Below are 16,227 nucleotides of genomic sequence, written 5' to 3'. Positions count from 1 at the left end.
CACCATCAATTCACTAGAACCTGCCCTTGGTACCCTGTCTGGCAGCCACCATCTTAATGTATTACTGCGCCCAGGAGTTGAGGACATTGTGGTTCCAAAATAGTGACTCTAAGCTGTATCTGCCTGTTGCAGGATGGGTTCCATCAGACAGAGATTACTGAGAACTCCTTTTCATCGGGAGCAATTCAAGCTGAATAATGATAATGGAGCACTTGCTGTGTGCAATGCCACTTTGTTCTGAAAGCAAGCTATTAACCTTTTGCTATAAATGGCAATGAATAAGGGCTACTGTACATGAGTAGGCTGTGTGGCAGGGATGTAGGAGTCTAATGCAACAGGGAATAACCTTTGGCGCGCTAGGTGTTGCTGGACTCCAATTCCCATCAACCCCAGCCAGCATTGTCAATGGCTAGGGTTGATGAGAATTGTAGTCCAGGTTCCCCAATTGTGGTTTCGTAGACCTACGCAGAGTCATGTTTCCTGTAACTCCGGCCAAAGATTTTTGGTTTCCCTTTTCTTGTCACATACTGTAGTGACAGGAAAAGCTACAACCGATCTCACTGTTGTATCTGGCCCCCATATTACTGTTAGTTCCTTACTGTTACTTTTTAAAGCAATAGGCTTGTATTTTACTTCGTTAGGATGTTCAGCTGTTGAGAAGCTGTGATATCTTAATGTTTAGGATGGATATATAGCTTCAGAATGCAAAGTATGTGTAAGCAGTAATGATTAGATTATTGAATTCTAGTATTAACTAACTATGCTTGATGTCTCTCTCCACCCCACCCCACCCCAGCTTTAATAGATACCTCAACTTGGGAATTCCCAGATGTTTGCAAGTATTACTTTGGATCATTTGGTCAATGGTCTAGCCTTTTGTTTTCGTTGGTATCCCTTATTGGAGCCATGGTGGTTTACTGGGTCCTCATGTCCAATTTCCTTTACAACACGGGGATATTTATTTATAGTAAGTGTAAACTTTTCTTTTAATTCCTTGCAGCTGGGCCTTGGTTTTTCCTACCTGGCAAATAAGATGTTATAGTTCATAGCAGAACTCATGGCTGCATCTGTTAAAAGCCGTTTTGGTCTATGTTTCAGTGTGTGTAATTATGTGAGTGTTTATTGCAAGCCACTTTCGACACTGTCTGCTGTAGAAAAGTGGTATATACATAAAATAACTTGTAGTGCAATCCCGCACATGTCTTCTCAGGAAGAAGACTACTTATGCTTGGCTATGATTTGGCTTAGTGTTGTGTCTGAAACCAGACTTGTGGTTTGTTTCTCTCCAAACAATGCATGAGTGGGCCAAGAACATAATCTGGTTGCAGCTCGTGGTTTTCCGAAGAGAGACAAACCATGCGCCCAGGTTTGGATGTAACGCCAAACCAAGCCATGCTTTAGCTTGAAGTAGCATGGCATCGTGACAAATGAAACAGCTGTGGTGGTTTTTCCTGTGCCCCAGAATGCTGTGCACTCACCTTTAAATCATAGTTAAGGTTAACTGTGGTTTAAAACGACGTGCAAACCAAACCATCGTTGTTCATTTTTATAGTCATCCTGAGAATATACTCAAAGGGCACTATAAAAATACTCTAAATAAATTTGCCTCTTAGAAAACCTGCTTATAAAACTCAAATATCACACTGAGTAGACTATTACAGTGTGCGTACTAAGATCTCTGTGAGAAAACAAACTTTTCTCTGTATAAACAAATGTGCAATATTTGAAATAAATTATTATAGTAGTGCCCTTGATTAAGGATGCTGATTCCTAGGAAGCTCTTCAACAGTGCGCATTGTGGTGCCCTGGAACTAATTTATATGTTATAAAAACATGCAGGTCCTTATATTTTTTGGCCATCTTTTGAGGTCTGGGCATCATTCTCAGGTGACCTTCCCCCCACGTGGTGCTCTCCAGATGTTTTGGGTTACAGGCTGACTTGGGTTGCAGTCCAAAACATCTGAAGGGCACCAGTTTGGGGAGGCTGTTCAATGTTAACATTTTAATTTTAACTAGTTTAAATGTATATAAAAGCATATATATATAAGATATCTTAAATATGGCAGGTGTTTTAAGCCATTTATCCAGCAGATGGCAATGTAGTTCACTATAAAAAGAAAGGTTAGCGCAGGCTAGGTTGGAGAATCACAGGGTTTTGTTTTAAAAAAATCCTCCTTGGACTCTTGTAAGTATCTTTAAATAGATTACGGTGTTGTTTTTTTTAAAAAAAGTTCTTGCTACCTAATGATTGCAGGGATATATTTGACAAAGTAATGACAAAAACACAAAAGGGTTTGGAACAAGCTTGCAAGTGAGCAGAGGTCTAGACATAACCGGAGCCAGCATTGCAGCAAGATCAGGCTGCTGTCCAGGGCCCACTGATCTAGTGCAAACCTGATAGAAATTCCTTACTGCTTTCCTGAAACTTGGGAGACAAGCAAGGAAGGATGAATTGAGGGCAGTGGAACTGATGCAAATGACATACTCTTACGGTTAAAGAGGCTCACTGCCTGGGCACAATTTTACTCTGAAAATACCAGATGCAGAAATTTTGCAGTGTGCTTGCAAGCATTAATTCTTTGGCTAGTTTATCATTTAAAAGTTGTATTTGATGTGAGACTTCAATGTTGTATTACAGTATAAGGTTAGGGGAGAAGAGAGGTGGGGTAGTAAACTTGTTAGTTTTCATTGGCATTGAGAGAGGTTGGGGAGGCCCAGGGCATGGTTGGTTGCCTTCAGTGGACTGCAGTGAGTTTTGTTTGCTTTTCACCACTACACCACACTGGCTTGCAATTCCAGGTCTACCTGGGTGCCCTTTTTCCTGACCTGGAAGCTACCTCCCCCCATTATTTCATTGTGCTTACACAGAAGCAAGGGGGAATTGCTGTGCATGTGAACCTCTCACTTCATATGCCCAAGGGCATTATGAACAAGGTCCAGTGGTGGTGGTGAACATTGGCACAAATTCAGTGCTGTAGATCAGGGGTGGGGAACCCGGTGCCCTCCAGATGTTGTTGAATTGATTGGGCTTGATGGGAGTTTAACAACATCTGGAGGAGTAGAGCAGAACTGTGGGAAGGTTGTTTTTTGTTGTTAAAACCTAAAACGACACTGCAGCTTCAGACATTGTAGCCCTCTGCATGTTGCTTTCAGCATACATCCTGTTTGTTCCAAAATACACATCGGAAGAAACTAGCTGCAGGGCTGAGATGTTCCTAAATTGTTTGTCTTCCTTTCTCTTTTTAGATTATGCTCATGATATTAATGTAACGGATATTGTTCCTGGTACAAATGGGAGCACTAAAGGTAAGTTTCCAATCCCCTTCCCTAATTCATATTCTCTCTCTCTCTCTCTCTCTCTCTCTCTCTCTCTCTCTCTCAAAAGATAGTATTTATACTGAGATTCAAAGCATCTTTCAACATTTAAAAACATTATTTTAAAATATAAAGTAATGAAAGCAAACTGCTTAAAAGTATAGTTAAAATACAATAAAATACTTTTAGAATCAGAGGGATACATTTCCAAGAGATTTTATGCAGTAGTTAGGTCTATCCTAAATGAATAACATTAACCAAAAGTAAAATTGGCTGAAAATAGTAAAATATTGCAGAAGTTTCTTTCCCAGGTTTATTTAAAAACCACATTAATAACAATCCTGATTGCAAATAGTAACTTCCAAAAACGTAATTTATAGGGTTCTGTGTTTGCGTCAAAACCTGTATGAAAAATAATTTTCAATTTGTCACTCTCCCCCCCCCCCTCAATCCAGAAAAGAGTTTCAAGTGAATTACAGCAGTACTGTCAACTTTCTCTCAAAACAGTAACTATTATGCAGACAATGGAGAGTAAACAGACTTGCAAAAATAGCGCTGATGACTCGGTCGTGTCCATTGGCTTTTCTGAAACATGACCAAATGCTTTGTGCTTAAGGGCATTGTAACCGGCTTGGCATGCAGCCAGTGTGGGATGAAAAGATTTGCTCTAGGAAAATTCCACAGAATACATAGTTAGACCATGCTCTGCACATAAATCACAGCTGTTTGCTACTGACAGCTGCTTGCATCAGACCCCAGAAATGGTAATCTTGTACTTCACAGGTCACTGACTAAGGTCACATGACAATAGCAAGTTAGAGTGCTTTAACCTTAATCTGAATCAATCACATCTAAAGTGAGCAAAAGGAACGTGGAGGTGAGCAGTACTGAAACCTCTCCCTGGTGTTTACCTCTGTATGCTTGGCATCCTTCTGTTTCAAGAGACAGTGGGGTGTGCCTCTGGGGCAGAAGCCAAACCGCTGCATTAGCAGCACTGAAGTGACCTCCCCGAGGCACAAGCCCGGGCATAGCCTCACGCAAAACACAAACCTGTTTAGGGTACCTATTGGGTCAGCATCTTAATTTTTAAAAAGGCCCTTAAACTGTGTGATGTCTCCTTTTTGGGGGCATGTTCACATCTCAGCAATCCATAGTCCAGGAAGAAATTACACTGACATGTGAACGCTGTATACCAATAGTTGCCAGCTTTTTTGGGTCCAGGGGCACATGTGGAATTTTGAGAATGGCTGATGTCAGGGGTGTGTGGTCAGTGGACTAGGGGACTAGGCTATTCCCCTAATGTTCCTGGTAAATTAGAGCATTAAAGCCTCCTTCCCAAAGCCCAGGTAGCTTCTGGCTGGCTTAGGGAGGCAGATGTGATGCTCACGTGCGCAACTTTGGGATGTCGCAATGTCACACGTGTGACATTGCGCCCCCCCTCCATTTCCCCCTCAAGTTGCCACCTCTGGCCCTAACTGTTCGCTTATGAAAAATTAAATCAACGGCATGCTGCTGATTTACTGCAGAATGGCTGCCCCCCACAGAAGAGCAGACTTTCTCTGTCTTCTTAGAAAAGCAAATTCCATAGATATTTCTTATATTGTTTTCTGCAAAGTGGTGAAGGTTGTGGGTGAGTGAGTGTGAAGAGACAACATGCAGTCAAAACGGTCAGCTGTTTCCCTAAATTACGGATGTGGAATCTGTGACTCTCTAAATGCTATTGGACTCAAGTTCCCACCAGCCTCAGGTAGCATAGCCAGTGGTCTGGGATGATGGGAACTGCAGTATAAGATCTGGAGAGCCACTGGCTGCCTTAAATGGAGAACCCAAGTGGGTCGCTCTGTTTATCCCTAAGTCACACCACAGTGGGCATCTTACTCATTTTGATGTTTAGGCTCTGATTTCCCCTCCTTGTTAAGCTTTCCTTGAAGTAAACCACTGCTTATTTCCCTTTTGGTTCTACAGTAATCTGCCCAGGTGATGCGGGCAAGGAAGTGCCAGGGAACAGAACCTGGACTTTTGCTTCTACCGGTGATTCAGGATTTGAGGAATTTGAACGGCTATGGAGCAAATCGAAAACGGTCCCTCTTTACTTGGGCATCCTTGTTCTGCTATTGAATTTCAAGTCTCCCTCTTTCTTTGCCAAATTCAACGTCTTAGGTAGGCAATGATTTGACTGGAGATAGGCAATGAATTGACTGGAGAATGTACAGTTTGTGTTGGGGCAGAATGCCTCACAGTTACCACAAGACCTGAAATGTTTTCCCATTGGATATCCACTGTTTTCACTTAATTGGTTAGTCAATATTTCATCATTTCCCCTGAAGTGAGGGCCAGGCTACACATTACACAACAGATCTGTGATCAGATCTCTCCCAATGTCTTCTGTAAAGCTTAAAACATGGGTGGGCAATCTTTTTTCTGTTGAGGGCTGCTTTCTGTCAGGGATTGCACACTCACAGTGGGCAAGACTGAAGCCAGCAGTGGGCAGAGCCAGTGCCAAAAGTAGGTGGGGTCACTTTCTCTTTGACCTGCCCTGCTAAATAGGCTGTTGGAAGAGGGGCACATTGCTCTTCCAGTACTTTTTTAATGCAAGAAGCTTGTGTTTAAAGGCAACCAGTTCTTTTTATTTATCCTTTGCTCTTCAGGAAAATTCATTTCCCAGAACTTCAGGGTTTAGAAATTTCATTGAGGAATTCTGTTATTTTCTCTTCTTCTTTCCCCCCACCCTTTTATAAATTTCTTAGATTTAGAGCAGCCATAAAAAAATCAAATAAACTTGCATTAACATGATTTTCTGACGACCCCCCCCTCCATGTGTTCTCTTGTTTGAACCTGGCTGAATAAGATGTAAAATAATTTTATCTCGGTTGCATTAATCTCAAAGCTGATTTGCAAGTGAAAAACAAAACACAGAAAAGGGCAAGTGAAGAGGGAAGTACCGGAGGCAGGGGAGCTGTTTTGGGTTGGTCCAAGCTAGAGATTGAAAAACAATACTTCTGCTCCTACTTAATTTAAATGTATCTGAGTGACTTGTGGTTTTCCTCCTTCCCTTATTGCAGGTACCATTTCAGTCATCTACCTAGTTATCCTCGTTACTGTGAAAGCTGCTCTCTTGGGATTCCATTTAGAATTTGACTGGTTTAAATCAACCACATATTTTGTACCAGGTAAACTTTATCTATATATATATATATATAAAACATCCATCAGTATTGAATTTAAAACACTCAATTTTAATCATTTGATAAGATGAAAGTGGTTTCAAAAGTATTCTTCAACCCCTGTATGTAATTCCTGTTGGTTACCAGTACAGTACAGTGCAGGCTACTATATCACTTTTGGAATTAATTGCAAGAAATGTAGATTGAGTTGGAACAGTAGGGTGTAGGTGACCATTTGTGCACTGGTCATTTGCAATTTATAAGAGTCATTAACCAAGGAGGAAAATGCTCAAGCATGCCATGCAATTTAAATGAGGCCTTTAAAGAAAATGGGGACACTCCAGCTGTTGTTGGACTCCAGCAGTAGCTAGGGGACCACAGCTTTCCCATCCCTGATTATAATTTATTGGACCCAATATCATTCTGTGATGGCTGATCTCAAGAATAATAGTAGTACTTAAGATTTTTTTTTTTTTTACATCAGTACCTAGTGCAATTCTTGTTGCATAATCCTTACAACAAGCCTGTCAGGTAGGCTGGTATGATCACCCCGTATTGCAGGTTCAGTAATTTTAGTGTAGGAAATTGAGGATTGACTAAGGCCACCAAGCAAGTTTCATGACTGAACTGATTTCCCCTCCCGCCATCAAGTGCTCTTTCATTTATGCTCTAAAGCACTTTGCTTGCACCAGCCCTGCAAACGTCAGGCTGCCAGAACCCCCTTGGTGTGCCCCCCCACCAGTCCCCATCTCACACCTGCATCCGTATATAGCTTTTCCTCTCCTTCAGTTCTGCCAAAGGAGATGGAGGGGAGAGGGATTAACTACAGTGTTTGAATGGGTAGAGAATTCCTTTCCTCATTTGACACAGTCTCAATTCAGGAAGGGCATCAGGTGGAGCAAGGGCTGTGCCTCTAGTTGTGTGGGACCAACTAGCCCTATTAACCTTCTTGCCCATAGTGATGCCTAGGATGATCAGAGTGGGGAGGAAGGAGAAGAACTCCATCCAAGACTTGGCAACACTTTCAGGGTCTCCCCCATGCAGTTGAACCTACTCAGATGTGGGGAAATGGTTGCACATAAGAAGCACACCCAGGTCTGACAACTCCAAAGTGATTTCAGCACTGCATGAAGGTTGAGTTTTCTGGTCAGAGGCTGTGGGTGGGTTGACTTTTCCAGCTTGCTAGCACCTGGAGCTTGCATTGGCATTATTCAAAATGCTCTTGAGGCCATTAGCCTCTTTTTCTTCCTCCAAAAGGCTTGTAATGAGGCATCAGGGAGGGCCTCTTTCCACCTTCACTAGGAGTCTCATTCAGCTGCCAAAAAAAAGGGCTCCAGAGAACTTGTTTTCCTCATCTAGTGTCTGATTAGAATTAGGTACTCTTTTCGCCTGGGGAATCGTTATGTCAGTTGCTAACAATTAATTCTTGCTATGGGAAGTAGCAACACCCTTTCTGCCCACTCCCCAGTGAATTTCAGAGGGGTTCAGCCCCACCCCACCCCGGTAATGCATTTGCTTTAGAGAACAGTTCAGCTGTTCTCCAAGTCACAATAGATCAGTCGTCATAAACCCAAAGAGAACTTCTGGCGACTGTTCCCAACACAACTTTCCTCCACAGAAGAACACATGTGGAAAATATTATATAAGAAGACCCTGTCCATGTTCTAGTGAACACCCAATGTCGTCTTCCCGCAAATGCCATTGTCATAAGTTTATCTGTAAAACTTGCATCCTGTTCTTCTGTCAGAAAACCCCAGAACACCTGCTGCAAATACATACATAAAGCAAAACAATAATAATAATAATAAAACATCATATATGTTGTCTTCTCACTACAGAGGCTAATATTGCCGTTTTAAAAGCCTTCAGGGAGCTCCAAAAGCTACGCTGTGTATGGTGAACCAAATCACAGTGAAGGGGGAAGGGCCATAGCTCAGTGAGAGAGAGCATGTGCTTTGATTGCAGAAGGTCCCTGGTTGAGTCTGTGGCATTTCCAGGTAGGGATAGGGACGTTCCCTATCTGAAACCCTGAAAAGCTGCTGCTAGTCAGTGTAGACCAGGCTTCCTCAACCTTGGCCCTCCAGATATTTTGAGACTACAATTCCCAGCATCCCTGACCACTGTTCCTGCTAGCTAGGGATCATGGGAGTTGTAGGCCAAAAACATCTGGAGGGCCGAGGTTGAGGAAGCGTGGTCTACACTGACTAGCAGCAGCTCTCCAGGGTTGAGGAAGCCTGGTGTAGACATTACTAAGCTACATGGACCAGTCATCTGCCTTGGTTTGAGGAAGCTTCTAGCCTTCAGAGGAAGAGCATTCCACAACTGAGGTGCTCTTGCTAAGAAGGCCATCTGATGGGCAGTTGATCCTGAGATTTCACGTAAGCAACTAAGGAACTTAAGGAACTACCAGCAGGATATCAACTCATGCGTTAGATTATGTGTTTGGTTGGGGGGGGGTGCATTTTTACAGATTAGAGGAGGGTTTCCCCCTTACAATTAGCAGTATAAAATTTTTATGAGGTAAATAGAAGAGTTCCTTTAAGGAAGGGAGGAAAAGAGCTATGTTAAATTGAAAGGTATTAAAGGAATAAATGTTTTAAATGGGGGCCACTCAGTGAAACCAGGCTGTAGGTGCAGCTGGCTGTGAGCAAGGAGAGTTTCTTTCTCATCTTCTTAAGTGTGAGCCCCACACAAAACATGAAATCTAGTCTCGAGATAGCTGATGGATAGGCACAGTTTGGTATCTCCTCCTCCTCTTACCTGTTTGTAGTTTATCATTAATTTATATTTTTGTCCGGCTCTTCCACCAAGGAACTCAGGGTAGCATATATGGTTCCCCTCCAAAAAAATGCCCTTTTATTCCCAAAACAAACCTGCAAAGGTAGTTCCAGTTACAGGTGGGTAGCCGTGTTGGTCTGCCATAGTCAAAACAAAATAAAAAAAATATTTCCAGTAGCACCTTAGAGACCAACTAAGTTTGTTCTTGGTATGAAGAAGAGTTTGGATTTGAGCTTTCGTGAAGAAGTGTGCATGAACACGAAAGCTCATGCAAAGGTAGGTTAGTCTGAGAGATGATGACTGGCCCATGCTTACCTGGTAGGCTTCATGGCTGTGTTGGAATTTGAAGTTGTTTCCTCTGGTCCTATAATCCATTACTCTGCCCAATCTAGTCAGTATACTACGCTGGGTCTCTCAGCTGGCTTGCCCCATAACAACATTGGCAGGAAGTGGATAGGAGAAAAGCCCTTTCCCCCCCTCACACCCACTCTGTGATGGGACGGAATACTTGAGGGAAATAATTCTCTTATATTCCCAGGTTAATTTCTCTTATCTCACACATTATTATTATTATTATTTCAGTGTTCTAAAGACTGTAGAAATTAGTATATGAACATGTTCCACAAGTTATTTTTCTGGAGTCCTCCCACTCAGTTTACTTGGAGAACAAGCCAGGACAGAAGCAGACTAGCCCAACTCCCTGAAGGCCACGGGGCTGCAGCTGTTGAGGAGAGAGAGAGAGGAAGCCCTGCATGCCTTTATTCTATTATGCATAAACTTTAGCACAGTTAAAATACTATTTAACAAATGCTTTCTCTAATCTACTTTCAGTATTCTTGTTTCCCGCCTTTCTCTCTTGTGTGTGTCTCTCAATATAGGAAGGGATGCTAAGGGGCTGTCTTCATGCAGGCAGTTGCCCCATGGTGGCCAATTCAGAGGCAACTGTGTGCACATAGCAAGGTTAAATATGTGACATTTATTATCCCGCCAATACAACCGCCTCCTTTTTGTGGTTTCAGTTGATAGGGAGGCAGCGTTGAAATGCAAGAAAGCTGGCTTGTGCCGTTGCCTATCACAATCGTTGTCCGTTAGCCAGTGCACTTGCAAGAGCTGATGTAATTTAGTGACCCCATAATGTGAGCTCCCAGCTCAAATGCTATGAACTCGCTAAGCAACTTGCTCTCTTTCAGCCCCTCCCATTGAAATGGAAAGTTAAACTTCCAGTTTATGATAAACTGCTTCCCCCCTGTGCGAAGCTCAGGGTGCAGCATAAATTAACCTGTCAAAAATACTTTCTCCTTTTCAGGAGAAACTTGAAATAATGATTTGTTGAGCTTACCATGTAGAAAAAAGGAGTTACAGTGACGCATTTTTTTTTGGTCAGTCATGTCCTGTTTTATAATTTAAGTTGCACAATTTTGTAACATACCACCATTTAGAGAAATAAGAGTATTACAAAACTGGGCCAGATTTATTACTGCCCCATGTAACAGTGAGTGCTGCAGCTTTAAGTGCTTCAGTACAGATGGCAGAACCTACCGTAATATGGTTCTGTATTCCTTTTTTTTGTATATATTTTTATAGGCGATGGACAAAATTCATAAAACTAAGGTCATTTCTCATTAAAAGAGAAAAGAGTTGCTGCTTGCTATAATGCAAAACAGATGCAACTTTGACGAATTTGTAAGGAGTCCATGCCGAGATTCCGGATTTGTGGTTTAGAAAACGTTTCTCCCCTCTTCTCCCATCCCCTATAATAGTGTAAATAATGGTGCTTAAAAAAGGTTTCCTAGTCAATGGCTGATCTTTGTGGTAAACATCATTTCCCATCCAAGCAATGAAATATGGAGTGATTGAACTTTAGTTGGACAGCAGGGATAGGAAAAACCATTTGTGCTGCTAGAGAGATGCACACTCCTCTTAGTCCTCCTTGGTAAAGATCCAAATAGAAAAGATGCCTCAGGGACAAAACAGATAAGAAGAACAGTCACAGACAACTAGCTTGTGTGGGCCACAGTTCTCTCTCGCATGCAAACGCCATGGAGATGGTCCAGTTGGTGCCATATGCATATTCATACATGAGAGATTTCATTTTACCTGCGACTGCAGTTGCGTCAATTTCAGCTTAGTTTGATTTAGCATGCAGCACAGAGCTGTTCCCTGACAGGCCTCCAGATGTCCTTCGTCAGAAAACACTGCTCAGATTTTGCTGTTTACTGGCACACTTAATCTGTGAATGTTTATAGTCTGCATAGTTATCCAAACAGAGCAGGGTGGAGGGAAGAGGGCTGGAGAATGATGCGGCTTTGATGAATTGTTTGTGAATTGGAACAGATGTCAAGCCAGCAAACTGCATTTTGGTGAATCCAGATTTTTTTAAAAAAACTTTAATCAGACCAGTCCTACAAACTTTGTAAGTTCACCCCTGGCATTCTGTTAGATCGTGGGTGGGCAAAGTGGCTCATCTTTCAACAGCCATCCCTGAATCTGAAGCAGGCAAGGCAGTTACCCCATGTTTCTACCCGTTTTTATGAAACAGAAAGAGCACACTGGACACAATCTGCACAGCCACTAGGCTGGGGCAACAGTAAAAAAAGGGGTGGGCCTTAGAATAGTAGTCTTGGTGGCAGATTGGTGCAGTATTCTGCATAAATTTCCTAGGTTTTTTCCCTCCCCCCCCCCAAAAAATACAGGCATTTTGTTGGACAGTTTTTTTTTTTAAACCGTTTTTCTGGGTTATTGTTTTTTTAAAAAAAGTTTTAAAACATTTATTTATTTATTTAAATAACCCTGTAACCCATGGTACATCATTTTCACAATACAAATGTGAAATACAAATCTTGGTTCATTTCATTAGTAGAAAAACAATGCCTCTTATTTATCCCAGCAGGATCAATCCACAGAGTCCCATGGGTGGATGGTGGTGGAATCCCACAACCACCTTGTCCATTGAATAAAAGTATACCATTGAGCTGCAAAATTGTCCTCATATTGAGCCATTCTCAAAGCTCGGGTTTGTTTACTTAGTATTTCTGCCAAAACGCTTTGCCAGATGTAATAACACTTCTTCTCCCCCACCCCAAAAAAGCAAAATGGTTGTGGCATTTGTTGAAGGAGCTAGATGAGCACTCCAGCGCCCAACTGGTACAGCAAGGAAACCTTTAGCCGCAAAATTATATTTCTGTTACTCAACAGTAAAAAACATAATTTTTAAAAGGTGCATAATATGAATTGGGTAGTGAGAAGAAGAAACTAGTTGGTGTTTTTGGCTGTCAGATGAGAAATGGAAAGGTGGCACTCACCAAGAAGCACAAAAAACAGGGGGATTAAGATTATTGATGGTTAAAACATGAAACAGATCTTCTGAACGTTTAAAATCCTTATTTAAAAATACATGTGCAAGTTGGGTTGCGGTTTTTTTTTTTAAAAAAAAAAAAAAAGCTAATAAATTTATGGCTGTTCAAGTGTTTAAAGCAGGGGTCAGCAAACTTTTTCAGCAGGGGACTGGTCCACTGTCCCTCAGACCTTGTGGAGGGCCGGACTATATTTGGGGGGGGGGGAATGAATGAATTCCTATACTCCACAAATAACCCAGAGATGCATCTTAAATAAAAGGACACATTTTACTCATGTAAAAACACGCTGATTCCCTGACTGTCCATGGACCATATTTAGAAGGTGATTAGGTTGGATCGGGCCCCCAGGCCTTAGTTTGCCTACCCATGGCTTAAAGTTTAGTAAACCTGTTGACACCTTTTCTTCATCGATCAGCATCCCCTTCTCAAAACTTACATTGGCTGTCACTAACCACTATGCCTGACACTCAAGCAGTCAAATTTCAAATAACAACCATAACCATAGCAGAACACGCTTACAGTGATGGAATCATATTTTTGCAACATGCAAACTGGGTTTTCCTGGAGGAATGCTATTTCCTTGTGATAGAAGTGCTTTGTTTAAAAAAATAATTGTGCAGCAACTACATAATAATTTTATTCCACCCATCCTCCATAGAGACCCTTACACTCAGGGTTAGTGTTTTGCTGTTGCCTTCCAATTTCTGAACTTCAAAATTCCCATGTCTGAATTGGTGTCATTTTGCAGGCGGTGGAGTGGGGAGGAATAATATGACGCAGACCGTAATGAGCGGTTACGGATCCATTTGGATGATTCTTACTTTTAGGAGAGAAAAGTTGAATTTAAAGTAGGCTAAACGAAACATTTTTCCCATGCATGTGTTTGTTGGTAATCAAGAAGAAGGGAAAACTTCCAAGGGCAATTAGGAATACAGTGTCCTGGAGACAGATGTGCATTGTATTGTCTTAAGAGGAGCCATCTCCTTACAGTAATAAGTGCCAGGACAGAGCTTTATCGCATTTGAGCAAGGGCAGAGAAACAGCAGGAACTCTGAAACAAATGACCTTCTGCAGCTGACATCAAAAGCAGCAAGCTAATCCAATATAGGGCATAAATGCTTATTGGAAGGCATTTCTCTGGCTCCTCTCCCATTTGCCAAAACTGATTATATCCCATCCTGAACCCATTTGTTCCATCATGTAGATTGAACGGTGTGTTCAGAGTGGTAAATAGAACAGAGACAGTATGGGGAGTTATACTGAATATATGCTTTTTAAAAAATGCTGCCTTGGACCTCCATTTTGGAGGAAGAATGTAAGCTAGACATTCTGCTTATAAAAGGAATACAAGGCTTTATATTTAAAATATACAAAGTCCATAAGAAATTTCCCGCTTCCTGTCACTAATTTCATAGAATCATAGAATTGTAGAGCTGGAAGGGACCACGAGGGTCATCTAGTCCAACCCCCTGCAATGCAAGAATCTTTTGCACAACATGGGACTCAAACCCACGACCCTGAGATTAAGAGTCTCATGTTGCACCAACTATGCTATCAGTTTGATGTTAATTACCAACATATTGTTGCAATGTGAGTGGATGGTATTCAAACCTCGGGGGGGGGGATTAAACACAAAAGTTCCTCCCTCCTCTGCCCAATTTCAGGAATTGACGTTGGTTCAATGCACTCTCTCCTCATTCATGTTCCCTTCATAACATACAGAAGTGTTTCCCAGAGTTTTTGAAAGTAACCCAGGATATCAAATCACTTTTCTCTAGTGGTTTCAATATTCAGAAGGACATATGAGAAAACATGTGTACCCAAGGACCATTATTGATCTCATGGCACAGGATCAAAGAATTCAGTTTTCTGACATCCTTCAAGCCTTTGTTGCAATTTCTGAAAGTAGTTTTCAACAGTACATCCTAAAAAATAGAACGCTTTCAAGACTTTGTGCCAATACTGCTGCTGCTTTTTTGTAACATCTGAGCAATATACCCAATAAAAACAGTCATGTTAGAGCACTGGTATTGCACATGTGCTATACTAGACACTCTCTCTCTCTCTCTCTCTCTCTCTCTCTCTCTCTCACACACACACACACACACACACACACACACACTCCATTCATAAAATTTTGTGAGACCTGACAATAAGCTTTCAAGTTATATTGAAAAGAAGTGCTTTAATCCCTGCTTCAATAGTTCCTTATTTTACTTCCTGCGCTACTGAATTCGGTGTTTCATTCTTCACTATACTGGAGATTATTTTACATTTTCTCAACAGTCAGAGCAGATTCAGGCCTTGCTCAGATGCGACAACAAAACAGGGTTTGTTTTGAGCCTTAAGGCTGCATGCTTCCTTCCCTACCCCTAAAATAATTAAAGTACAGGCGTACCTTGGAAGTTGAACGAAATCCATTCTGGAAGTCCGTTCGACTTCCAAGGTGCGGCTTCTGATTGGCTGCAGGAGTGTCCTGCAGCCAATCGGAAGCTGTGCCGGATATTTGGCTTCTGAAAATCATTCGAAAACCAGAACAATCACTTTCGGTTTTCAATCGTTCAGGAGCCAAAACGTTCAAGTTAACAGGCGTCTGGCTTCTGAGGTTACACTGTACTCATTCCTACCAGTGAGCTGCATCAACAGTCAGCAAATGGGTGGTTTTGCTCAAATTTGTTAACAAAGCAATTTGTAAAGCTGTGTGTTTGATATGTGCTTGGCTATTACCTTTCCTCCTCCTTTTAACCCATGATTCCCCTTTCCCCCCTATTGAGTTAAGAAAGTGATTGAGGTTTCTCCTATATGGTGCAGCTGGAGCCTTAAAATTGGCCAGAACCAGGCGCAGGAATCAGTAAAGTGGGAGAGCAGTGGTACCTATTACAGTGGTGATGGCAGCCATTTTGTTAATTATAATTTATTTTTGTTTCTCCAGAGTTCAGGACTCTGTTTCCTCAGCTTACAGGGGTGCTGACTCTGGCCTTCTTTATTCATAATTGTGTAATTACACTGCTTAAGAACAACAAGAACCAGGAAAGCAATGTAAGTACAGCACGAGGGATTTGTATCTACATATAATGAGCCACTCTTGTCTGAGCTGCTTTTGCATACTTGATGGGATGTTCACAGATATAAAAGAACTCGCATTCTTGGTCCTTTCCCCAAGAGTCTGCCCTGCTCCATGCTCCTTTATGCTGCATCGCTTGCGCGTATCTTAACTGTTGGCTGGGTGAATTGGTGGGGAGCTACATGCAGGAACAACCTGTGCATACAGCAATTGGCTACTGTTAGGGTCAGATCCGCTGTACGGAATCAGATCCACATCTGAATCCCGAAGTTAGAGCCGTGAGACAGGAAGTGGCAGCATGCATATTATTTAGGTGAACTGAATGCCTCAAAAGACTTAAACGTAGATGGAACATGTTTTCTTTGCATGTCCTCTCGAATGGACAAAATGGCAGCCCCCAAACTAAAATGCATGAGCTAAAATGGGTTGCAAACCATTCCCAGGATTTAACCGGGTTGGCAAATTTATTTTGCTCCGAGGGCTGCTCTTCATTTGTTCATTTGCATGAAACAAAGACATCCTGCATATCCTTTTCCTGGGCATGCTAGAT

The 16,227-nt window shown here is 41.9% G+C and overlaps 1 protein-coding gene across 3 annotated transcripts in view; it reads left to right on the top strand.

Annotated features, from left to right (window-relative positions):
* The window catches only part of SLC38A9 (solute carrier family 38 member 9), a 38,196-nt gene that overhangs the window by 8,691 nt on the left and 13,278 nt on the right, over positions 1-16,227 (top strand). For all 3 annotated transcript variants that reach the window (XM_033164177.1, XM_033164176.1, XM_033164178.1), the window contains 5 exons: positions 797-967; positions 3,247-3,306; positions 5,281-5,475; positions 6,378-6,485; positions 15,546-15,652. In XM_033164177.1, the coding sequence (XP_033020068.1) occupies positions 797-967; positions 3,247-3,306; positions 5,281-5,475; positions 6,378-6,485; positions 15,546-15,652 (641 nt within the window). The remainder of the gene's footprint in view (positions 1-796; positions 968-3,246; positions 3,307-5,280; positions 5,476-6,377; positions 6,486-15,545; positions 15,653-16,227) is intronic.

Source organism: Lacerta agilis, chromosome 11 (genome assembly GCF_009819535.1).
Source record: "Lacerta agilis isolate rLacAgi1 chromosome 11, rLacAgi1.pri, whole genome shotgun sequence".
NCBI lineage: Eukaryota > Metazoa > Chordata > Lepidosauria > Squamata > Lacertidae > Lacerta > Lacerta agilis.
This window is presented reverse-complemented; position numbering and strand designations above follow the sequence as displayed.